At 39.8% G+C, this 27,465-nt stretch overlaps 1 protein-coding gene across 1 annotated transcript; it reads right to left on the bottom strand.

The window, feature by feature from the left end:
- Positions 1-3,015: 3,015 nt before the first annotated feature.
- uraha (urate (5-hydroxyiso-) hydrolase a) lies at positions 3,016-19,880 on the bottom strand. Its single transcript, XM_052097403.1, has 4 exons — positions 19,553-19,880; positions 16,640-16,782; positions 16,332-16,467; positions 3,016-3,360 (listed from the first exon to the last, which is right to left on the bottom strand). Exons 1-4 carry the CDS (start codon positions 19,751-19,753, stop codon positions 3,271-3,273), a joined length of 570 nt encoding a protein of 189 aa, XP_051953363.1. The 5' UTR covers positions 19,754-19,880; the 3' UTR covers positions 3,016-3,270.
- Positions 19,881-27,465: the final 7,585 nt, after the last annotated feature.

Genomic DNA, 27,465 nt, shown 5'->3' with positions numbered 1-27,465 from the left:
AGCCGGCAGCCTCGTCCCAGAACTTGACGGGGGCAAACGAGCATGTTGGGCAATGGGAGGTCCGTGTGGGGGATGCCCGGCGGAAGGAAAGCTCCGACCGCAAAATTGCTGGGGTCATATTCTCGCAGTGAGAACATGACCCCTCCACGAACACCGTCTTCGCTTGGGTGGCGACCAAGCACGTGAGACAGTGATCATGGCCGTCGGAAGTGGAGAGGGAACGACCGTAACCAGGAAATACACATAATAGAAAGGCACCTTTAAAAAGACACTCCATCAGTGCCACTCTTTTAGTAGGAAATATATTATTTTATTAGGAAGAATATACTCTTAGCTGCTGAAGCACAATGGGGTATTCTCTGCACTCCACCTGTGCATGAGGGGGAGAAATCAATCTAAGGCGCTGTAAATCCAACAGCTTGCAGAGAGGTGAATGGATTAGCAGAGGAATTTAACTCGCTGAACACAATCGCTTGGCTCCAAAGAAAAAATCTCAATGAGTGGTTGCAAGCCAGCTCCTTTTATACCCGTATGTCCAGGGGAGTGGCATGCAAATTCCACTCGCCAATTCCATTGGCATTTTCTCAAAGATCAGAGGTGTTTGGGGCTCCCAAGAGCAACCCCTAATGTTACTATTTCGACACAACTTTGAGTGAGTGACAGATAGGGAACTGAAACTATTTCAGAATGCAAAATATTGATCAGCACTTTTCACAAAAAATCTAGACGAACACAACTGTATGTTAGCAAAAGAATGTTAATTTAGTCAATATGATGTTTTAACTACACAATACAGCAGGGGTCACCAACACGGTGCCCACGGGCACCAACCCCCAAAGACCACGAGTCGCCCGCAGGCCTGTTCTAAAACTAGCACAAATCAGCTGCGTATAAAATTGTATTTTATTCTGTTGCTATTCTTTTTTTTAATCACACTTGCATTTATATAGATTTAAAAAATGACAATATCTTAAAAATATGTTTCTTATACATGAAGTTTAGATAAGTTTAGGTGAACCCTGACATACTCCAGTTCGAAGGTCAGTATTGTGCGTGTGACAATACAGTGCTCGTGGAGAGTAAGCTAGCGGGCGCAGCGAAGATTGGCGCTGAACGCAGTTTCTTACCCCAAAAACATGGCAGAAAAAAGAAAGAAAACGTATCACTTTCACAACGAATGGGAGTCGGAGTTCTTTTTTATGACTGTGAAAGAAACCTGCGTGTGTCTTATATGCGGAGCGACTGTGGCAACGGCAAAGCGGCACAATGTGGAGAGACACTACTACGAATCACAAAAACTACAATGCTAACTACCCACCGGGAAGTGCACTACGGGCAGAAAAAGCCTTTGAGCAAAAGACAGCTTTGGGTAAGCAACAAGCTTTTTTCACAAGGCTGGCGAAAAAGTCACAAAAAGCGACCGAAGCCTCTTTTAGAGCTACGCATTTCCTGATCAAGAAGAAGAAGGCATTTTCAGATGGAGAAGTTGTCAAAGAAGCAATGATGATAATTGCTAACACTGTACTTAAAGACGAGAAATATGGAACCGATGTAACCGCCACTCTCTCCGACGTCCAACTGGGGGCATCTACGATGGCTAGATGAGTGTCAGCTTTGTCCAGTAACTTGGTCGATCAGCTGGACCAGGATCTGGCGGGGTGCAGGTGGTTTAGCATCCAGTGCGACGAGTCCGTGGACAGCAGTAGTACAGCGCAGCTGATGGTTTTTATCCGGATGGTGTTTGAAGATTTCTCCACAAGAGAAGAACTCCTGACACTACTGCCCATAAAGACAACTACGAGGGGAGTTGACATTTATAAGACAGTGAAGGAGTTTTTTCGTGCAGAAAAAGGTACCATTGGAAAAGCTGATAGCGGTGATCACAGATGGGGCTCCTGCTATTATTGGCCCACATGCAGGTTTCATCGCTCACTGTAAAGGTTACCCAGACTTCCCAAAATTTCTGTATTACCACTGCATCATTCACCAGCAGGCATTGTGTGCCAAAGTGATCGGCTTTGGGCACGTGATGACTCCCGTTGTGAAAATCATAAACAATATCCGCTCCAAAGCAAAACAGCACAGGATTTTCAAAGTGCTATTGGAGGAGATGGCAGCTGAATATGGTGACCTGCTACTACACACAGAAATCAGATGGCTCAGCAGAGGATGAGATTTACTTCGTTTTTTTGTCACTTTTGGGTGAAATCAAAGAGTTCATGCAGTCCAAAGGCGAAGACGTCTCACTGCTAGAGGACACAGAGTGGACACTTGACCTTGCATTTTTGACGGACATTACTGGGAAACTAAACCACTTGAATTGCGAGCTGCAAGGTAAAGGCAAGACTGTTGTTAATATAATAAGTGTTTTAAATGCATTTAAAGCCAAACTTAACATTTTCTCTGTGGATTTACAGAGAAAAAAGGTGCTGCACTTTCCCTCTGTGCAGTCAGTGCTGAAAGACAATGCTTCTGCATCTGATACATTTGACAAAGTTGCAGACAAGTACTATGAAGTCATAAACAGACTTGGACAAGAGTTTGAGAATAGGTTTTGTGACCTTGACCAGCTTGAGCCATGTGTATCATTCATTTCCAATCCTTTCATGAATGTGGACACAACAAGCTTTGCTGAGCAACTAAGTACAACGTTCAACTTGGATGCTGGACAGGTGGAGATTGAAATCATAACATTGCAAAATGACCTCCACCTCAAAGCCTACCAGGCTGCACCAAAATTTTGGTGCCTTGTTGACACAGAGAAGTACAGTGGTGTGTGTACAGCAGCTATGAAGGTTGCCAGCCTGTTTGGTTCTACCTATCTATGGGAATCAGCATTTTCTGACATGAACTTCATCAAGAACAAACACAGAACACGCCTCACTGATGCACATCTGAAAGAGTTACTCACAGTTGCAGTGTCAAGTTACACACCAGATTACAATACAATGGTAAACAGCATGCAACGCCAGTCTTCCCACTAACAAAGAAAATGATACCAGATGTCAGTGGCAACATGTCAGTGCCATGGCAAGTTTAATTAAAATATTGAAGAATTGTTCAATTTAAAATGTGTTCATGACATGTAACAGTTATTATTTTATTAAAAATACAGCAGATTTGGTCATTAACTAATGCTCCTGACCCATATCTGCATGATTGTATACATTACACTGGTGCCACACGATTGGCTGATTAAATAATCACATGAATAAGTAGATGTACAGGTGTAATTGTAAATATTTAAAGAAAGATACATGAAATATTCATCTAACTCCCTCTGTATGTACTGTAAGAGAAGCGGCTCAGAAGAAGAGGAACGTGATACTTCTGTGACGGATCAGTGATGCTGAAGACAACCTGAAAGCAAACAAATATACAATCATCCCATACTTATAAGACAACCATTCAAAATGACTGCAAGGCATCACAAGATGGGATAAATATCTAGAGCAGAAGACCAGCTAAAATAAATAAATTATATATATATATATATATATATATATATATATATATATATATATATATATATATATATATATTTATTAGGGCTGTTAATCGATTAAAATTTTCAATCGAATTAATTACATGGAGTCCCGATTAATTCATTGCGATTAATCGCATATACACATATTTGCTGAGAAAGCCCCTTTATTGATCATAAGTCAATCATTGGCATACAGTTCACAGGAATCCATTTCACAAGTGAATTCATCAATCAGTTGGAGATTTATTATGAGGGCTTGTTTAAGAACCCGTCAATGAACACCTGCGTCAGATATTTTTTTAAATATTTTTTTTATACATAGTACACAATACTACAGATATACACTCACCTAAAGGATTATTAGGAACACCTGTTCAATTTCTCATTAATGCAATTATCTAATCAACCAATCACATGGCAGTTGCTTCAATGCATTTTGGGGTGTGGTCCTGGTCAAGACAATCTCCTGAACTCCAAACTGAATGTCAGAATGGGAAAGAAAGGTTATTTAAGCAATTTTGAGCGTGGCATGGTTGTTGGTGCCAAACGGGCCGGTCTGAGTATTTCACAATCTGCTCAGTTACTGGGATTTTCACGCACAACCATTTCTAGGGTTTACAAAGAATGGTGTGAAAAGGGAAAAACATCCAGTATCGCGGCAGTCCTGTGGCGAAAATGCCTTGTTGATGCTAGAGGTCAGAGGAGAATGGGCCGACTGATTCAAGCTGATAGAAGAGCAACTTTGCCTGAAATAACCACTCGTTACAACCGAGGTGTGCAGCAAAGCATTTGTGAAGCCACAACACGCACAACCTTGAGGCGGATGGGCTACAACAGCAGAAGACCCCACGGGTACCACTCATCTCCACTACAAATAGGAAAAAGAGGCTACAATTTGCAAGAGCTCACCAAAATTGGACAGTTGAAGACTGGAAAATGTTGCCTGGTCTGATGAGTCTCGATTTCTGTTGAGACATTCAGATGGTAGAGTGAGAATTTGGTGTAAACAGAATGAGAACATGGATCCATCATGCCTTGTTACCACTGTGCAGGCTGGTGGTGGTGGTGTAATGGTGTGGGGATGTTTTCTTGGCACACTTTAGGCCCCTTAGTGCCAATTGGGCATCGTTTAAATGCCACGGCCTACCTGAGCATTGTTTCTGACCATGTCCATCCTTTATGGCCACCATGTACCCATCCTCTGATGGCTACTTCCAGCAGGATAATGCACCATGTCACAAAGCTCGAATCATTTCAAATTGGTTTCTTGAACATGCCAATGAGTTCACTGTACTAAAATGGCCTCCACAGTCACAGATCTCAACCCAATAGAGCATCTTTGGGATGTGGTGGAGCAGGAGCTCGTGCCCTGGATATGCATCCCACAAATCTCCATCAACTGCAAGATGCTATCCTATCAATATGGGCCAACATTTCTAAAGAATACTTTCAGCACCTTGTTGAATCAATGCCACGTAGAATTAAGGCAGTTCTTAAGGCGAAGGGGTCAAACACAGTATTAGTATGGTGTTCCTAATAATCCTTTAGGTGAGTGTATATATATATATATATATATATATATATATATATATATATATATATATATATATATATATATATATACATATATACATACATACATACAATATACATACACAAATATATATACACTCACCTAAAGGATTATTAGGAACACCATACTAATACTGTGTTTGACCCCTTTTGCCTTCAGAACTGCCTTAATTCTACGTGGCATTGATTCAACAAGGTGCTGAAAGCATTCTTTAGAAATGTTGGCCCATATTGATAGGATAGCATCTTGCAGTTGATGGAGATTTGTGGGATGCACATCCAGGGCACGAGCTCCTGCTCCACCACATCCCAAAGATGCTCTATTGGGTTGAGATCTGGTGACTGTGGGGGCCATTTTAGTACAGTGAACTCACTGTCATGTTCAAGAAACCAATTTGAAATGATTCGAGCTTTGTGACATGGTGCATTATCCTGCTGGAAGTAGCCATCAGAGGATGGGTACATGGTGGCCATAAAGGGATGGACATGGTCAGAAACAATGCTCAGGTAGGCCGTGGCATTTAAACGATGCCCAATTGGCACTAAGGGGCCTAAAGTGTGCCAAGAAAACATCCCCCACACCATTACACCACCACCACCAGCCTGCACAGTGGTAACAAGTCATGATGGATCCATGTTCTCATTCTGTTTACACCAAATTCTCACTCTACCATCTGAATGTCTCAACAGAAATCAAGACTCATCAGACCAAGCAACATTTTCCAGTCTTCAACTGTCCAATTTTGGTGAGCTCTTGCAAATTGTAGCCTCTTTTTCCTATTTGTAGTGGAGATGAGTGGTACCCGGTGGGGTCTTCTGCTGTTGTAGCCCATCCGCCTCAAGGTTGTGCGTGTTGTGGCTTCACAAATGCTTTGCTGCATACCTCGGTTGTAACGAGTGGTTATTTCAGGCAAAGTTGCTCTTCTATCAGCTTGAATCAGTCGGCCCATTCTCCTCTGACCTCTAGCATCAACAAGGCATTTTCGCCCACAGGACTGCCGCGATACTGGATGTTTTTCCTTTTCACACCATTCTTTGTAAACCCTAGAAATGGTTGTGCGTGAAAATCCCAGTAACTGAGCAGATTGTGAAATACTCAGACCGCCCGTCTGGCACCAACAACCATGCCACGCTCAAAATTGCTTAAATCCCTTTCTTTCCCATTCTGACATTCAGTTTGGAGTTCAGGAGATTGTCTTGACCAGGACCACACCCCTAAATGCATTGAAGCAACTGCCATGTGATTGGTTGATTAGATAATTGAATTAATGAGAAATTGAACAGGTGTTCCTAATAATCCTTTAGGTGAGTGTATATACACATATATACATACGACACACACACACACTTACTCATGACACAGAGTAATTCCTGTGTAATGACTGGGTCCTTCTTGCAAGAATAAATTCTTTTAAAAGACTGTTTGATTCAGAGTGTCTCTTACGCAGTGATAATGGTTGGTTAATACTTTTTTGCCACAACAATTTGGTGTCAGAATATTGGGATTCCTTGGAAGTGCCTTCTGGACCTGAGAGCGGACGGTGTTTGACCACCTGGACTGAGAAGTTCCAGCTCTACCTCGTAAGCTTCAGAGAGAGGGACCGACCGCATCAGGGCCAGGAGAAACTCCACTGGAATCAAATGAAAACGAACCCTAGTGAACCATAGTGGCTGAGACTGTTTTCTGTGGTGCGAGTACAAGAGGTTCTCGAGCAGAAACTGAGACCTACGAACAGTTCAAGAGGTTTTCTAAACAGAGACAGAGTTCTCGCAAATTTTTTTTAATTAGGTTAGCTAAAATATGAGCGCTGGAACGTACTCCAGAGAAAGATTTTGAGTAAACCGTACTTAACAAAGCACTAGGGAGTGCACCCTTATCTGATCTTGGGTTAAGAAATCAGATCTGTTGGAGACGTCCGACAGATTATTAGACGTGTGTCGAATGGTAAATCCACAGAGAAGCAGAAACAGCCAGTATGGGGAAGTCTCAAAGCAAGCTTGCCAAATTTGATACACCCGTTTTCTGTCAAATGAGAAAAACTATAGGAGAAAATGTATGCAGGACATAGAGAAACTGATCAAATACCATGATTTCCCCAGGAGAGGGAACACTGAGCACGACTAGACTGAGAGTGGTGCAAGAATCAGTGGAACAGGGCAGCGAGGCACAAAAAGGTTGTTGTGGCTGCGTTCAACATGTGTGTAAAAATGTGAACAGACAGTGGGCTGTTGGCTTAAGGAAGCAGATATAAGAGAACAAAAGCAAATGCAGAAAGAATTAGCATGTAGGATTGAAAAGTGTAGGAAAAAACTAAAATAAAAAGTGTGAAAAGTATGTTTGTGTTTCCCCACATGCAACGGTGATTGTTCCAGCACCGCCGGCTTATAATCATCACTATCCCGTGGCGGAGCTGAAAGCCCTGAAGCTGAACCCCGACCTCGACTGCTCTCCGCCCCACAGCACCACAAGCAGCTCCTCCCGACTCGGACAGTGAAGGAGACATGAATTAACTTTTTTCTGAGACCTGAGATCACGCAAGCGGTGAAAGCATGTTACATTGAATGGAAGAGCGGGCGGCTGACCTCCACCCTGGTGCACGCTGTGCACGCAGAGGAACAGCTGCTGACAAAGAAAGACAAAGTCAAGGCAAAGGGGGTGAAAGATCTTCAGCTGGCAGTTGTGCGACTACAATCTAATGTCAGCGCATCGAAACCGCAGCCAAAAAGAAGAGAGGCTACAGAAACCAGCGGAAGTGGAATTGTGGCTTGTTTGAGACTGACGACCGTGAGTTCAGAGAATGCACGAAATGCAAACTGTGCAAACAAGAGGGAATATCAAATGTTAGTTGATGGGACATTAGTAGATTTTTTGGTAGATTCTGGGGCTGGCCATTCTACGATACGACCATGTGACTTGCCATGTGTACCAGAATTGACAGGTTCAGTGCATAAGGGCACTTCGGCCTCGGGCCATTTGATTTCTGAAAAATTCACAGTGCCTTTGGAGTGTGAGACGGAGAAGTCCGGTACCTCTAATGGCCAGAGATTTAATGTGTGAATTGAATTTGACCCTTACGGGGGGTTCCTTTGGGATTAGCATTGAGGAAGAACCACAAATATGTTGTTCTAAATTTGAACCGCAGTGGGTATATGAATGGCGTGTGAAAAATTATGATTGGGCAAAAATGATCTTGAAATTGGCAAAAGATCGAACAATGTCATTTAACACAGAAAATATGACTCCTGACCAATTGCACTGCACGTCACATGTCGTAATTGAACGAGAACCACAATATGAGGAGGGGTGGTTTAACGGGGTAGATAATGAGACTGTGAAATTTGATACGATTTTCTGGACAGAAAATGTGTGTGCGCTCTCAGCTTGCCTGACAGAAAAAGAAATGCAGTTCTATTTGATAGCAGGAGATGCTGCGCCACATTTATCAGCGATCAAGGCCAAAGAGCAGCTGTGGGCGGCTCTGGGCCCTTTTGTGAGAGAATGCATAAGAGCAACAGATTGGGCTGAAATAAGTGCAGAAGTGAAACACAGCAGAAGTGTAGGAGCATTTATGTCAAAATGTGATTTTGAGATTGGAGTACAGAGAACTGTAACTGCTATTGTGAAGAGTGCGGTGGAGAAAAATGGGAGGGGTGCTACTTCTGTCTCAGATATTCACCCTGCTCTGTCAGAAGTACCTCCTAGGCTGTGGGCAAAACACAAGTATGATGTGGGTCTAATAAAAGGCTGTGAACCGGTTGTAATCACCCCAAAATCTGATTACAGACCGTGTCAAGCGCAATACCCCCTCAAACGGGAGGCATTGCAGGGTATTATGCCAGTTTTTGACTCCTTATTGAAAGAGGGCATAATTATACCATGTCATGATTCTCCAGTGCGAACTCCAATCTTCCCTGTGAAGAAAATAAAAGATAAAAATTCACCGACTGAGTGGCGATTTGTGCAAGATCTTCAGGCCGTAAATTCAGCTGTCATTGCTAGGGCGGCACGTGTACCAAACCCTTACACAATTTTGTCACAAATTCTGCAAAATGCAATGAATTTTACTGTGGTGGATTTGACTAATGCTTTCTTTAGCGTCCCAGTGGACCAGAAAAGTCAGTTTTGGTTTGCGTTTGATTTTGACAATAAGGGTTATACGTTCACACGATTGTGCCAGGGGTAATCCCCAACGATCTCTAATGAAGCGCTTCGAAGAAGCCTTGAACCCTTAACACTGACAGCTGGAATGGCTTTGTTACAGTACGTGGATGATTTGTTGATCTGTGCATGTGATGAAGATATGTGTGTGGCTGACTCTGTGTCCCTTTGGAAGCACCTAGAAGGAGAGGGACACAAAGTCAGTCTTTCAAAATTGCAGTTTGTGAAACAGGAAATAAGGTTTTTGGGACATGTTATCAGACCAAACAGTAAATCCATCTGTGACAAACGTGTACAGGCCATAAAAGATGTGCCAAAACCAATTACGAAAAAAACAATTATTGTCATTTTTAGGAATGTGTGCTTATTGTCGTACATTTATTCCTAATTATGCCATTCTTGAACAGCCTTTATGAGCCCTGATGACAGGGAAAGGGCTGAGGTCATGTGACAAGCTTGTTTGGACAAGTGAAGCCGAGGAGGCATTTGCTAACATGAAAGTACAAATGGCTCTGGCTCCCACTTTGGGTCTGCCAGATGTAAAAAAAACGTTTGTTCAGATGGTTGATGAGAAAAATGGGTTTATGACTTCTGTTCTTTTGCAGACTCATGGAGACAGACTGCGACCTGTGGCATATTTTTCAACCAAACTTGATGCAGTAGCAGCAGGTCTACCACACTATTTGTGGTCTGTGGCGGCTGCTGAACTGGCAGTACTGGCATCCAGGGAATTTGTGGGGTATTCTGATTTAACTTTGATGGTTCCACACGCAGTCTCCATGATTTTGCAAGAACAGAGAACGTCACATTTATCTACAGCCCGATGGCTGAGGTACCACACAATTTTATTGGACATGCCAAACATAACTGTTAAAAGATGCACAACTTTTAATCCTGCCACCTTTCTCCCCACAGAGCAGGATGGCGCGGAACATCTCTGTTGTCTGTCAGCACTTGAACAGGTGTGCACCAGATCTACTAGACACGCCATTAGACAATTGTGACAATATCCTCTTTGTGGATGGGTCGGCTTCCAAAGATCCACAAACAGGAAAGAATAAGGTTGGTTATGCGATAACCACTGAATTTTAGGTCGTGACATCTGGCGAACTGCCATCAAATTATTCAGCTCAGGCAGCTGAACTGGTTGCTTTAATAGAAGCATGTAAACTCATGGCAGACAAATGTGTGACAATTTACACAGATTCGCTTTATGCCTTTGGGGTAACACACGATTTTGGTGCTTTATGGAAGCACAGAAAATTTCTGAAGTCAGATGGTCGTCCAATATTAAACGCATCTCTTGTGTCTGAGCTTTTGGAGGCCATTCTTTTACCAGACAAGGTCGCGATTTGCAATTGCGCAGCGCACACTAACGATAACAGTTCAGTCTCAACAGGAAACGCCCGAGCATCTCCAAGTATCTCCAAGATGGCGCCGAGTATGGCTGCTGCGTTGCGAGCTCCAATACAACACTGCGGTTTATTGTTTGTTTTGTTTGCAGTTCTTTGTTTTTTTGTCTTGGATGTTGTCTGCCTTATTGTTTACGACAGACAAACGCTTTTGGGCATTGGTTCTACAATTACACATCGAAAACCAGACTTCAAATTCCTTAATTCCGACCCGCTGTTTACAAACATGCCGGCGGAGCCCTTTGTCTGGGCTGCTCGACCGCGGAAACGCAGAAGGAAAAGAGGAAAACGAGCCGGCGTTCTCATCAGAGTAAGACGTCGTGCAAATCGACCCCCGCTACCTAGTATACTACTGGCAAATATTCAGTCTCTGGACAACAAGCTCTGCGAGCTGAGAGCGCGGATCTCCTTCCAACGAGAGATGAGAGATTGCTGTGTTATCTGCCTTACAGAAACCTGGCTGGCTGCGGAGATTCCAGACTCGGCCATCGAAATCACGGGCTTTTCCATGCACCGAGCGGACAGAGCGAAAGACCTCTCTGGTAAAAGCAGAGGTGGTGGTGTATGTTTTATGATCAACAAATCACGGTGTGATCAGAGGAATGTACATTTCATAAAGTCTTTCTGCTCTCCTGACCTGGAATATCTCATGCTTATGTGTCGACCGTTCTGGCTACCGAGGGAATTCACAGCGGTCATCATCACAGCTGTGTACATCCCCCCACAAGCCGACACAGACCGGGCACTCAGGGAACTGTATGGGTGTATAAGTGAGCAGGAAACCGCGCACCCTGAGGCTGCGTTCATTGTTACCGGGGACTTTAACAAAGCCAACTTCAAATCAATCGCACCAAAATACCACCAACACATAAAGTTCAACACACGAGGGGACCGGGTCTTAAACCATTGTTACTCTCCTTTCCAAAGGGTGGTGCGAACTGCCAGAAACATCATCGGAGCTGAGCTTCCCTCCCTCCAGGACATATACACAAGGCGGTGTGTGAAAAAAGCTCGGAGGATCATCAGAGACTCCAGCCACCCGAGTCATGGGCTGTTCTCACTGCTACCATCAGGCAGGCGGTATCGCAGCATCAGGACCCGCACCAGCCGACTACATGACAGCTTCTTCCCCCAAGCAGTCAGACTGTTGAACACTTGATCTATCAGGATCAATAATTAGCACTGCACTTTATTAATCTATAATCTCACACTGGACATCAACTACTTATATATTTTCATATACTCCCACTTATTGTATATTGTGTATTCTATATTGTGTGTATTGTATACTGTACATTGTATATAATTATTGTGTTGTGTAAGTATGTGTACATTTGATATGTAAATTGTGTTGTTTATTGTAATTGGTCTCGTCACTGTCATGACTGCCATGTTGCTCGGAACTGCACACAAGAATTTCACCTACTGTTGCACTTGTGTACATGGTAGTGTGACAATAAAGTGATTTGATTTGATTTGAGTAGACGTCGCAGCGAAGGCCGCGGCAGCGATGGAGACAAAAGAGACTACGTGTGCTTTGATATCTGACAATAACCTCGACATTTCTTCTTGTTTACAGAGCATGCAAACTTTTTCCACAGGCGAGGAGAAAAACAAGTGGAAGGCGGCTGGCTGTAGTTTTAAGGAGAATGTGTGGATGAGCTGTGATGGCATGCCTTGTTTACCCAAACACTTCTTTCCTCATTATGGAAAGTTGATACACGGGTTAGACCATGTATCAAAAGCGGGGATGGTTGCGCAAATGAAAGAATTGTGGTTTACAAAGGGTTTCACGATATTTGCTGAAATTTTTTGCAAAAGATGTGTCATTTGTAACACACATAATGTGGCAAGAGGGATACATTTGTAACACACATAACGTGGCAAGAGGGATAAAAACACCTACAGTATCTCAACCACCATTAGGGGGGCCTTTTGAGTATCTGATGATGGATTTCATTGAGTTAACCCCTTGTGGGAAACAGAAATACTGCCTGGTGATGGTTGACATGTGGTCCAAATGGGTTGAGGCCTTCCCAACCTCGAAACAAGACTCGGCAGCAGTAGCGAAAGTGCTTTTAACTGAGATTGTTCTGAGATGGGGAATTCCAAGAAAAATCAGCTCGGACAATGGGACACACTTTGCCAATGAAGCAAAAAAGCAGGTGGGTCAGTTTTTGAGAATTGACATGAGAACACACTGCAGTTACCACGCAGCCAGTGGAGGCACTATTGAGAGGGAGAATCAAACGATCAAGAACATTCCATGTGCTACTGACGACTCACACGGCGGTGATGGTCACAGAGAGAGCTACGTGGGTTCATGCCAACCACTGCAGGAAAGTTCCGCCCACATCGCAGGAGAATCAGCAACAGGAGGAGATTGTTCAGAGTGAATGTCAATAAACGCTGAGGTCAAGTTTGAACACTGAGTACCACTATCAATGGAAGAGCAAGGCCAACCACAGAGAATAACATGGCCTGTGTGCAGAGTGAACCCCATCGTGTGGTCACAAGCAGTAATCATCGTGAAAAGGTACGAACTGAAAAGAATTCAAGAACAATGCGAGACTGTTTAAAGCAGGATGGCCTTACTGCAGGGTCAGAATCAATGTGAAGGACAGAACAGCGGACAACTGTACAGCCCTCATCAACGCAAGTCAACTTCACATGCCCATTCAGCAAGCCACATGAAACTTCACCTGCAGCAGTGTGGGTGTGTGGCAACAGGGCATTTCATCGCATGCCTAAGAAATGGTCAGGGTGTTGTTATCCAGCTTTGATGAATGTGGATACATCTGTGTATTTGCCAAACAAGGCACCTGGGGTGGGAAGACAAAAAAAGAGATTTTTGCCTGGGGTTTTACCAAAGCACTATGCAGGGTACACATTATCTGATCCGTGGATGACGCCTGGAGCAAATGTGGGGTGGTCATTGTTCTTAGTACAACGGTAACAATAAATAAGATAAATGGGCTAGCATGGACAGTATTAGCAATAGCTAATAGCACAGAAAATGCTTTGACAATGATAAATGATGAAATGAAACAGTTAAGAGATGCGGTCATTCAAAACAGGTTGGTTCTTGATATGTTAACTGCAGAGAAAGGGGGAGTTTGCAAAATGTTGGGAATGTCTTGTTGTTTCAATATTCCAGATTACAGTGACAACATCACGAATGTAACTGAACACATGAGAAAAGTCGTACAGGAGCCAGAACATGTTGAGAGTACATGGTTTAATTGGTTTATGAATCTCTGGGGAGGATGGGGGTATTGGCTGATTCACACTGTGTTACCAATTGCGGTGGTAAGACTGTTGATATTGTTATGTTTACCATGCATCATAACGTGTGTTTCCAGCTCAGTACAGAGACTGGTTAAAGCAGGGATGTCTGTTCAATTGGTAAAGATGACAGTCTATCCAGAGGATGAGGAACGCAAATATGATGATACAAGTAGCGAGAGCTACTGTGAAATGTGTTAAAATGAGGTATGTCTTTTCTTTCTGAGAATGTTTTGATATGTAAAGAGGGTTATAAGCAGCAGTCATCCGTGTTACGAGATGACGTACAAAGAGAGGGTTTGAAATGAGGGATTTTATTCTACTTTTATTCTTTGTATTTTTATAGCCTGCTGACAGAGATGTGACATAACCAAAATGTTAAATTTATGTGTTTTTCCTTAATCTGTACACTATTTCTTGTTTATACTGAGGTGACTGAGGGTCTGATTTTATGTCGGAAGTGCAGTAACAGTGTTTACTCATTTAGCCCGGCTTCAGATAAAGTCTTTACTTGCTTGCTAATACTTAAGGGACTATCCCCACAAAAAAAAAAAAAAAAACATTTTTCCAAATGTTATTTCACAAATGTTTAAGAGAGTAATCATTTATGCGAAAATCAGAGATGAAGAGTGTAAGTGTGATGATATGACTTAAATATTTGTCTTATTGTTTATTATTGTGATTGAGTAATCTGAATGATAAAAAGCAGGTCCCTGTATCTAAGGAATGTAGAGGGGGAAGAGCTGCTTCTGTTAGAGACCTTGGGAAGAAGAGGTATAAAGACAAGTCAGCCCTGCCTGATAACGACACACACACACACTCACTCACGGCACAGAGTAATTCCTGTGTAATGACTGGGTCCTTCTTGCAAGAATAAATTATTTTAAAAGACTGTTTGTTTCAGAGTGTCTCTTACGCAGTGATAATGGTTGGTTAATAATTTTTTGTCACAACAATATATATGTGTGTATCTATATATGTATATATATATGTGTATCTCTCTCTCTCTCTCTCTCTCTCTCTCTCTATATATATATATATATATGTATTTGTATATATATGTATATTAGGGCTGTCAATCGATAACATTTTTTAATCAAATTAATTACATGGTGTCCCGATTAATTAATCGCGATTAATCGCATATACAAATATTTGCTGAGAAAGCCCCTCATATAACTATAATTTAATACATAATGATGAAATAATTACACATAGTTATCTTTATATAATAAAAAATATATACTCTTGTAGCAGAAGAGTTCATCATTGATAAAACAATATAAAAGCAGCTTTAGAATACAATGTATTGTTTACTACCATATTATTGATCATAAGTCAGTCATTGACATACAGTTCACAGCAATCCATTTCACAAGTGAATTTGTCAATCAGTTGGAGATTTTTTTATGATGGCTTGTTTAAGAGCCTGTCAATGTACACCTGTGTCAGACATTTTTTTTTTTTTTTAAGGAAACAAGCCAGGGATATACATAGGGTGACCACCTGGCTATGGCTCTGTTGCAGGTCAGCAGACCTGATTTTGCGGGACACGAGGGAGAGATAACTTACTATTTTTGTACTAGTGAATAAATATTGATTTTATATTAGATGTATTTTTGCAGTGACGTCACTCAGTTTGGCATAAGGTCTAAATACAAACTCATTTTAACAGCGCAGAAATGTAAATATAATTAAGTGAAAATAATAATCTAATCGTTAAAAAAAATCGTTTTTCACCAGTTTTTTCCCGCTCTGGCAAGAAAAAAAAGGCTACATGTACAGTGCTGTCTTATTAACTATGTTTTATAGTGATTTTCGTAATTAAAGGCATGAAATAAATGATGTTAAATAATAATAGATAAAACATTATACAGATAAATTGAAAGCTGGACACTGCTTATGACTTGGGACGGATAAAGCTTCAATTCGACTGTCCGATGGTCACTACCATACACCTAATCAGACATGTTTATATAAACATCGGTGTACTAGACATAAAATAAAATGTTTAGGTCACTGTGTCAAGTTTAATACTCAATCTTTAAACACATATTGAGATCCCTTAGATCGCATTTGAACCCTTAGTAACGCATATCTGTGTTGTTTTCTTCACTGTATAAACTGTGTGTTGCTCACACAGCTACTACCCTCTGGAGTAAACAGGTGGTACTACATGCGATTAAATGCGTTAATTATTTTAATGCGTTATTTTTTGTATAATTAATCGCGCGTTATTAACGCGTTAACTGGACAGCCCTAATAAATAAATATACATACATACATACATACATACATATAAATATACAGTATATATAATGTATGTACTTTAGCTGGTCTTCTGCTCTATATATATATAAAATAATTACTACTTATTGTCTGAAAATAGAAAGTATGTTGTTTATTTTTCTCATACCTCTACATATGGATAGAAGCACATCTCACCCAAGGCATTCCAGTACTTTCCAGTCTCAAAATGCATTTTATACACACCAGCAATAAAGCTTTCTTTTGTGATTAATTCTGGACAACGTCCATCAGCATTAGTTATCCTAGAATAAATAGAGTGAATTATGACCTTGGCAGATATGTTTATATAGAACAGAATAATTATTGTACTTCAAAACTGGTACCTCATTTTAATATGTGGTATCAGTACTGGAAATATCCCAAAAATTTAAATGAATCAGCGGAATTATCAGAATCTACACTTTGCTTGTTTACCCTGTAGTGATAAGGTTCCACAGCGATGAAACCGGATCTAGGCGATGAAGGCTGATGGTCATGTTGGCTCCAGGAACTCCTTGCGTTGTATTCAGCACATGTGTCGTAAGAGGGCTCAGCAGAGTACCAGCCATGTTCATGTACTACGGTATAGGATGATATCATTAATAAAATGCTCTTTATTAAGCTGCTGTTGACTATAAGCACTTTTGAAATCCAGATTGTAAACCATTAATGAAGAGACCTTGTGCTTTTTTAATTTATTCCATCTTACATTTGAAAAAGAGGTCCATGCTCTGAAACAGAAGGACAGTACATCTTTGTTGATGTAACCAAGCCCAGCAGCTAAAGCAAATATCACACTTCAAGAACAGCTAGAGATTCTCTTATTAAGATGCAACCTCGCAATCTGTATCAGCCATCATATAAAGGCCCTGAAACCATTCAATTGCTTTCAGAGTTTTCCAACAGTCAGTCACCACTTGTGGAACCCACGTAAATGATTGTGTAAGGTCATAAAATGAATCGCCTGCCACAAAACTGTCCTCTTTTATAAAACAACTTTTATTTTTACTTTCTGTTGTAGCAGACTGCAAATATAACACTCCAAAATTAATTTAAAATTGGTAGACCTGTTATGCACAGATTGCTATACTGGTGCCATGGTACTTCTGCAGTACTCAAGCTTCAAAACACTGTATATTATATCAGTGTGTCCCAACCACTATGCCATGGCTCACTAGTGTGCCATGAAAGATTTTCAAGCGTGCCATGGAAAATGATCAAATTCCACAAAATAAATAAATGTATGAAAAAAAATACAAATTTCAGGGTTCCAAACTCCTCACCTTTCAGAGAAATGTCCTGTTTTAAAACCATAATGGGTCATTTTTGTGATTGTGAAGAGCAATGATTAATGTGAATAAGTGAGTTAAGGGTCTTTCACATGACTCGTGTCAGCGCTGCAAAATACATTGTAGTCTATGAAGTAACGGCACTTTATACCAAAGTGTTTTTCACACACACATTTTTGCTTCACAAATAATGTCTTTGAGAGTACTAAGCAACAATACATGTATAAAAACTGTCCAAATTTGTGAATAGACATTGAATGTCTCATAATTTATTTTAATTAAATATTATCTTATCTTTTACGAATATCAGAGACCCCAGTTATTGAACTAATTTAAATTCACCAAGAAAACGCTTAGACCTTTTATAAGTCCTATTATTACTTTCTGCTATCAAAGCAACTGCAAGCTTTGTTTCTCTCTTCCAGATACATGTTTTTTCAATGTTTATTGTGCACACCTTCTGCTTTTTTACATGGCAAACTCCTAAAATCACCCCTCTGTGACGCTTTCTGCAACTCTTGTCATGTGGAGGGCAATGCGGCGCTTGACGCTGGTGTTGAACGGAGCATAGACGCCTCGACTCGACTCATGTGAAATGCGCTTAAAATTAAAATTAATAAAATTATAATTATTTGTCTATTATTGTGGTCTTTTCTGATAAAAGCTGTGCTCAGCAGTTTAAATAGGTTACTGTAGGAAAATGATACCATAGTATCATGCTTAGAAAATGCTTTGTGTTTATAATTCTTAGTCTGAAGTCAATAGTTCCCCTTCTGTCGCTCTCTCCACATTGTGTCGGAGAAGCGACACTAGGGGTCTCTCTTGAGCGCCGATATATGCCTCTGTTCTATGAAAACAGGCCAATGAGAAGTTGGCAGATGGTATTTGCATATCCCGCCCCCGGACAAACGGGTATTTAAGCGGGGCAAATACGGGATATCATATATATATATATATATATATATATATATATATATATATATATATATATACACATATACATATATAGGGCTCAAGAGAGACCCCTAGTGTCGCCTCTCCGACACACCGTCTCGTTCCCTCCATTGGGGAACGGAGGTTACATACGTAACCTAGACGATTTGTAGCCATGAAAGTTTTTAATAAAGGACAAGGTAAGGGCGTTATTGAAACTCACTAATATTAGACTATTATTGTTGTCTTTTTGGATGAAAAATAATGCTCAGACTGAAGAAATACTATAGATCTGCTTTGTTCATTTAATGTATAAACACTATAAAGTCTCTTGTTAGATTTTAGTCATGAACGACTCAAAATTATTCACCGACTCACTCATAGGATGCTCATTTGTTGCCAAATAGTGACATTTCCAGAAGGGGTCACTGAACTAATCAGTTAATAATATTTAACAAATGTGTGAAACAGAAGCAAGCCTCACCAAAATACTCTTTATTTTGCAGCTAATTCTGCCCAATTGTAAACTTGAATAAACTTGAATCACTTTTAGCTTATTCTTTAAAAAAAATATTTGTGGACCAGTGATTGTCTTACCTTTTTCCCCCCTCATGAGTTTGCATCCCTGTAATTGTACAAATTAGAAAAGAAGCAAATTTGCTGTTTTTTCACTACCCATTTAGTGCTCTTGCCACCGGTGAACTCACACAGCGTTGCCTACCTAAGTTACTTTTTTTTATTTATTTTTTTTGCATAGCCGAATTTCAAACATTAAAAGTAAACGCTACTGAGACGGACAGAAAACATGGACAAATTCTTGAAAAGGAAACATTTTGATGATTGTTAGCCTATGTGGGATAGTGGTGTGCTGTAGAAATATGTAGTCGTAAAAAGTGCGCCGTGCCAGAAAAAAGGTTGTGAAACACTATTATATATTAGATTTTTTAATATATTATAGTGTATAAATAATACTATTTTTGTGTAAGATTTGGAGATTGAAAGTACAAGGATGAAAACCATTAGTAAAACATTAGCCCAATTATATAAACCCAAAAGATGTCCTTCAGTGTCCTGATTAGGTGGTAAAAATATTGACAGATTTAGAAACATTGATAAATAATCTTACCTTTTCAGATGATAAAATGTGATCCTTGATATGTTGAAGTCTGCTCATCTGAATTGTCTCAGTATTGCACACCACTTCTTTAAAATTAATATACACTGCTGTTAAAAGCAAATGTGTGATGTGAGCAGAGGGAGTCTTCAGTGAGTCTAGTGTGAGCTGATCACAAATCAGCCTAGAGTTCTGCTGAATAAAGCGGTTCATGAAAGACTGTCTTGTGACAAAAAGTCTTGCAAGAGTAACCAATCAGTTTGATCCAGATTTATCAGCATAGCACATTCCTGAACACTGTTGTGTATGATTTCAGAATTTCTTCAGCACATAATGCTGAAACATGAACGATCTAAGTGCAGGGGTGAAATCACAAGCCACTGACCTCTGGTTCATTTGCCTTGTATTGATAACTCAGTGCAAAGTACAAAGAATGTTTAAAAATGTACATTATTCAAATTGACACTTAAAGGTTTTTGACTTTTCTAATACAATGTGTGTTACAGTGAATTCTTTATTGAATCACCAATTCCTAGTCAGGTGTTTGTAATTTGAACATGCTAGTGCATCACAGGACCAGATAATTGTTTAATCATGACCCAGATCACCATCATAAATCCAAATTCAGATGAGTTAGTTCCAAAAAGAACATCCCGTTTAATGATGTTGCCTTGTTAAGGGATGTTAGGTGGTTTGTGGACATTTTCCAATTCAAATAAGTTGCCATTGGACGCATATTTGGGACAATGGATCGTACCCCCTTTCGTGGATGCCCACTCACCACTTTACCAGATGAGCAAATGAAGATTTACCCTTACCAATGCTTAGGCAGGCCTAGACCCACAAAGTCACTGTGTGGACACCTCTAGGGGTACCATCTCTCAAGAATGGGCACATGGGAGCTTGCCCACGGACCGCCTATTGACCACTTTTTTAAAGTTCCCATTCTAAACATCCACAGGCTGCTATATAATCCACCTTACCTACTAGTCAATACATCTTCATCAGTAGTCTTCCTCCTGTCCACAGACCCCATAATTGTCCCTGCTTGTCTTCATCAATAGTCGTCCTCACCTCCACAGAATGCCTATTTGACCATTTACCTACAAAATACCACTTTTTCACACCCCTAGGATGCCCCCGATGCCCACCGTCACTGCAGTTCATGCCAGACAGAGGTGCTATAGGTGTGTCACTGGTCATTTTTGGAACTTCTTTTAGTTTTTGTGCTTGTTTTCTCAAATTTTTGCCTCAGACCCCCGGGTGCCTGCCTAGCACCTTGTAAGAGCGTTTCTTTGCCAGTCAAAAAAACTTAACCGAAAGTGCTAGCCCCCTCAGTATGTCATAGAGGGGCCTTCGAGGTGCCACCAGGTCAAATTTGGGGTCTGTAGGACCCCCCGGGCGTGATCCCAGGGCAAGTCCCACGTGCAATCTATTCTATAGATTTTTTTAGCCATTCCATGAACACCTTTACGCGAACCCCCCCGAAGATCCGATCAACTAATTGTTTGGGTTTCTCAACCGCCTCTGGCCCCCAAATCAGGCCCCTAAGGGTGAAAGCTTTAGATCCTTGCTATGCCTAATAGCCTGGGATGGATGTACTGTTGCTTTCTGTGCCTCCCAGACAGCATGTCTCATAGGCTCGTATGGCAGACAGAGAAATCAATTGAAAATAATGAAAAAAAATATTCAATCCTCGGTCCTCTTAGTATGTCGTTAAGGGGCACACGATGCAACACAGTGTCATAGTTGGGGTCCGTAGGACCTCCAAGTGCGAGATGGGAACATGTCCCACATGCAGCTTATTCCATTCATTTCCATAGAGTTTTTGTGTACAGCACTACAACAGGTCCAAATATCTCAAATTTGAAATCTGTTTCCTCAGGGGGCCCACAGCCAGTTTTAAAGTCTGTATGACCTCGTAAAGTGCTTGTGAATCACATGTGCCAGTTATTGTGGAATATTTTTATGAAGTTGAATATAAATTAATCAAGTATAATCAATGTAAATATACCCATTTTATTCTACAATTATTTCTGATGGTCAAGCATGGATCTTACTGAGTGTGTCTGTGTAGAGGCCTGTGTGGGAATGGAATCTGCTCACATATGATAAACTGAGTTTCCTGTCTTGACACTAGAGAAAATATATGGTGAGGCCCCTCCACAGATGTTTCCTGTCCACTTCTTAGAAAACAGACTGGAATCACAGAACAAAATGATAGATAATAGTGATAGTGACATGTATGGAATGTATTAGCCATGCCTTGGTAGATCATATATAAGCGGGGAGAAACCTAGTTGCTGGAGTTGCTCTGCAGAGCAATTCTGATTTTTTGTCTCTGATAATAAAATCTATCTTCTGGCATCAAAACCCCAAGACTTTGAGAGTGCTCTTTCACACAGGTGGCAGAAGCCACAACATAATTTTTCAAGAATATTTTTTGTGAAAGTTTTTAAGTACTTCAATATGTTGTTTGTGAGGGCCTAACAATTAAGTATTTCGAATCTTTGCACCACATTTAAGTGTATTTGTCGTGAGGGATGATCCCACGTACAACTTATTTGACAGGCCCCTGATAGGCTGTCCATGGACAGACAGTTTTTATGTAATTTTTATGCAAATTCTACACTTTTAGGAACAGTAAGCTCCATGAATATGACCATTTGAGTAGTTTGGATGTTAAACAAGCAGTTTACTTGAGAAAGTCAGCTAGATAATTCAGGGGGCATTTCCTATGGCTTGCTTCATGAAAGAAGCTCTGTATATCTATGAGAGCAAAAGTGTGAGAGATTCTTGCATAGGTACACCAAAAATGCTATCATTATATTTATCATTTGGGGCTCCCCAGACTGCCAGCATGTGAAGTTTGGGGCCCACTGGACCTGTGGTTGCAACACAGGAACGGGTGCCATACACAACTTATTCCATTAATTTTAGTCGTACTGTCGTGGATTGTCCCAAAATTGACATATGTCTCATCACAGTGTCCTAGGTAAGTGTCCAGTGGTCTGTGGCCCCATGGCCTTTTTCAATACTTACTTGGCCCAAATAGGGACAGCGTCCATTAACAACTTTTAGATTTTGCAGAGGGTATTTCTTAAAAAGAAAGAGTTATTTAAACTAAGGACCCTTTGAAGACATTACCTTGTGACCTTCAGGTACCAATACAAGGACTTAGGAATCCATGCTTGTGGGATATTGGTTGGAGTATTTCACCCTGCTTTAGTTACCCCATCTAAGGATTTATCTTCATTCATCTAGTTAACTCCACTGTGAACTAATCCAAGACTTTTTTTTTTACTCATTTTCAATGAGCTATGATTATTTTCTCTGGTATATTTGAACCTTCAATCTCATCTGTTTTTTTTCTTTGTGTGGCCATTCATTGACTCTGGTTATTGTATATATTTATGGTGTTTTGAAATTCACCTCATGAATTTATGTAAATAGTATTATACATACCTCCATCATTTATCTTTTGTCCAGCTGATTATTTTTTGTTTGTACACATTTCAGCTTCATATTAGTCAGTGGTTCCCACCCTAATATAGATTTTGTGGCAATGTGGTCTGGTTATAAAAACTGTTAGGAACTGTTACAAATTGGCGCCCAAACAGGGACCTAACTAATTTAATATATTCACTGACATTTTACTGTGTTATGAGTCGTTGTTCAGTATGACAAGCCATAAAACTCTGGGTGAGGATGGGGCTGTACCTAGCTTGGATTTTATATCAAATTCCTTCATTGCTCACAGAGAACCAATCAAGGAAATGATCAATACATTCAGTGATTTGTACATAGATTCTGAGGAAGATGAGGTAGATGAGGTAGATGTGGTAGAGTATACAGGTGAGAGTCTGCCTAATTTATAACTAAAGATGCACAGCTGGTTGAAAGAATAATAATCACTTGAAGGCCGGTTTTAGGACTGCTATCAGAAGGTGAGTGAATGTGTTTCGCATGAAGAGATGGAAAACAAATGTAAAGTCACCGAAAAGAGATTGCATTATTTGGTTGAACGTGAATGTGACAGAGTTATGAAAAGGTTTGAACTCGCAATACAAGATTTAGGAAGATCTATGGTATAAAAAGTCCTTATTGAGCATAAATCACCACGGTTCCCAATCTGGACAATCCGAGTGGCATGCAAACACCATGTTCCATGCTGTTAGCACCAAACACATCTCACTTCTTCTATTACTCCCTTGCTTAAATACTGGTCAACAGAGTGATACTCCCCCTATTGTCAGGAAGTAGCATTATATAAGAAAAAAATACAGTGACCGGCCAGGACTGTTACAGCACGCAATACAAGATCTCGCACACGAGAACATGCACGCGCAAGACAATTCCCCACTCCATCTAATCTCATCTGCTGCTTGTGCTCACTCAAACAGTGACTCACATGCAGCAGGTCCGTTAGTGAAGCCATATCTAAAGGTGAAGTTGAGTTTGCTATGAATCCTCTTATAATAGGCTTCCAATCACAACAGACTTCCGGAAATGGGCAACATATCTGCCATTCATTTAGAAGGGAATCAATTTATTGTCAGTCAGTTTGCTGATGACATTACTCTTTAAAAAAAAAAAAAAAAGAAAACGAACAGCAAATACCCCTAGCACTTCAGTTTATTAAGATTTTCTCAAAAGCTTAATTTAAAAACATATTTTTAAATTTAATCTATTTAATCAAAATAACTGAAGCATTTTCATCCATCAAAACCTCAAAATTCCATTGGGGTAGATTGTGCATTGGATCTCCAGATCTCCAGAGTGGGACAACTTAGAGTCTTGAAACATGCACTCCTGCTTTTAGCTCATTTTGGTTTAACCCTCTGTGGTCGACGGACGACGGACGGATATTTTCGTCATTACAGCAGAAACAACTTAAAATACATTTTGGGGCATACAGATAAGACATCATTAGAGACTATAAAGGGTCTACTTTTATTTGTGTACACTCACAATAACAACAAAACCTTGTGCTTTTGTAAAATAAAGAAAATAAAAAAGGGTGGTCTCTGTGTTCACGAGCATATTTCTGAAATACGTCCACGAATTCTTATCCCACAAACATGAAACATATGTCTAAAGAAAGCTTAAAATGTCTACTTTTAAATAAAACAATTCAAATTTATTACAAATATTCTCCTGCAATGTAATCTGTATGAAACAAAGCAATGTACAGTTTTTACCGGTTCATCTAATTATAGATAATGTGATCACACCCACCAGCAGAGCGCACCATTCATACGCTAAAGTGCTGAGACGATCAAGGCAAATGGTAAATTCCCCCGACAGTGTACAGAGGTTTGATGTAAACAGTTCATTCACTGTACTGCTCGTTTGTAACGATACACAGGCGATAAAACTCCTGGATAGTAAGGAAGAGTTAACATTTTCCTCAGAAGAAGAGCGGGACTCCGATGAACGTTTGTATTTTAACCCTCTATTGCACGATATATGAAATAATAGAGAGAAAAAAATATTTCCACACATTTTATTACCAGTCATAGAGCACATTGAACAATTCAACACATAATTTACAAAAATTATAATAATAGGGGGTAGATCTAGGTATGTTACTTTGGCGCAACAACATGCAATAATGGGAATAAAAACAAAAAGTGCAGTCTATTTAATATATATCTCTTTATTTCATAACAAAACACATTTTATGAAAGATCTTCATTTTAAAAAAAACATTTGTGCTTAAAAGTAATAGTTAAATCCAGTTGCCATCTTAGTGGGGTTTGTTACCTAGAAGTAACAATGCGCAACAGAGGAGTATTATTTTTATGCATTCATTCTCATTAAATTTTCAAAAACTGGATAGAAAACCAATTTGTGTTGTTTAAAACAGACTAAAGAACAAACAACACTGGTGAATCATTCAGTCACGTGGAACAACCAAAACAGTGTCCACTGCCTGACTCCTCTTTCTGCCATAGAATGTTGTTATGTTCATTGTCACTGAAAAAGATGATTACACAATTATTATATGTATCTGGAAATATTGGAGGCAGATTGAACATTTGGTGTGCACACACGCGCGCGCACACACACACACATCTGAGCTTACAAAGCTACAAATTCTAGGCTATGCCTATGCATACTTATAGCTAAACTGTCATCATAAATATTGTTATTGTTATTAAGTATTTAAAAAAACAAGGCACATACTGACAAATACTTTAATAAGTCTTGGTATCCTTCCATCTGTGTGAAATGTTATATTGCTGATAATATTGTATTGCTAACTAGCATGAAAAGAGAGACTTGATCCAGCCGAGGAAACAATTTCAGACGAGTAAGTCATTTAGTTTTCTTTAGTTGACATGCTATTTTATATAAACATGTACATATTTTACTAGTGGGACTGTTTCCAGACTTGCCAGCCAGGATTCAGAGTATTGACATTTGAAATATGTCCTAATAAGCAAGTTTTAGTTACATGTAAATGTTGTTTCGGATAAAGCAGGTATTTAAATTTTATGCTGCATGATATAAATATGATATAAAAACAATATGAATGTTTAGATTATATTTTATCTAGTGTTTATGCTGCCTCATTATCATCAACAAAGCTTGTGCTTGTAAATATGGGTTCAGGTGTAAATTAGTATAAATGCACTTTAAATATGCCCACATTAGATAATCAGCATATTATTATGATTTCTGAAGGATCATTTGACACTGAAGACTACAGTAATGATGCTGAAAATTCAGCTTTGATCACAAATTGCATTTTACAATATTTTCAAATAGAAAACTGTTCTTTTAAATTGTAAAAAGAGTTCAAAATATCAATGTTTTTACTGTATTTTGGATCAAATAAATGCAGTCTTGGTGAGCAGAAGAGATTTAAACGGTAGTGTAGGTCTAAAATTAAGTAAAGTCTTTATGTAAAGAAAATGTATAGTCAGATTACTTCTTTTAACTTGATTTTGATCATTAAGTCTCCTCACATTCCTTTTTTTTCTGACACAATCCTTGTTGATAGGCCCAGGGGAGGGCTCTTTTTTCTCCTCAGGTGTAAATCACCTCAATATTCATGATAGTTCACGCCTCCTCGCATATGACCTTTCAACGCTAAAATTGTCTTACAAAAGTATATTGTTTTGGATGAATGAGTGATCAGGATGGTTTTCACATCATTTTGTAACAAAGACACTAGGCTACAAGATCCAGTTCTCAAAAGGCTTGTGGACAAATGTTAAGTATGTGTTATATGGCCTTATTTCTATGACTTAAACTTTTAGTTTTTTTCAAAAACCACGCATAAACGTTATTTTCTCAAAAATACAAACCTGTACATACATGTTGTTCACATATTATTGTAGCCCAGTTTGTGCTGAATACAGTGTTATCAGACTTTAGCCATTAATATGTTTTTAAGCAACTGAAAAAAGCACAAATGTCAAGGCATGTCAAAACTTCTCCAGGGCCCAAAACACCCTCAGACCCCAGAGGGTTAATCTGCCTGAAATGCACACTGTGGAAAGGGGATGCATAGACAAGAACAAGAGTACATGTTTAAGCTTCCTATGTCATCCAGTAGCTGAGATCTTGGCATTCCATATACAATCTATCCCATTCATAAAATTAGGCTGTTCGCAGATAGTGGAATTTTGAGGTTCTGAAGGTTGCATATTGTTCAGGGGACTCATAGAGTCACCTAAATAAATTTAATAAATACATTGATCCTTGACTTTAGTAAATTGATGTCCAACAATCACCTATTTTAGCCCCTTTAAATAGGTTCGAACTGGTATGATCCTATCTAAAACTTATTTAAAAGGCTCTGAATAGGCTTTATGTATTAAACAGCTATAATACATAAAGCTATAAAGTGTCCTGTTTTGAAGTCAGCTTGTTTTGTACATAGAAAAAGTCTTGAATGTCATATTTCATGAACC

This window comes from Xyrauchen texanus, chromosome 29 (assembly GCF_025860055.1).
Source record: "Xyrauchen texanus isolate HMW12.3.18 chromosome 29, RBS_HiC_50CHRs, whole genome shotgun sequence".
Lineage (NCBI taxonomy): Eukaryota > Metazoa > Chordata > Actinopteri > Cypriniformes > Catostomidae > Xyrauchen > Xyrauchen texanus.
Note: the sequence above shows the minus strand (reverse complement) of the source record. Positions and strands in the feature narration are given on the sequence as shown.

What these genes read in the sequence shown, in the direction of transcription:
- uraha (XM_052097403.1), bottom strand. Translation starts at nt 19,753, where the DNA reads ATGAACCGCTTTATTCAGCAGAACTCTAGGCTGATTTGTGATCAGCTC. An exon ending in ACATTTTATCATCTGAAAAG is followed by an intron (nt 16,783 to 19,552) that starts GTAAGATTATTT and finishes CCTATACCGTAG; the next exon opens with TACATGAACATGGCTGGTAC. An exon ending in GCTTCTATCCATATGTAGAG is followed by an intron (nt 3,361 to 16,331) that starts GTATGAGAAAAA and finishes GTTTGCTTTCAG; the next exon opens with GTTGTCTTCAGCATCACTGA.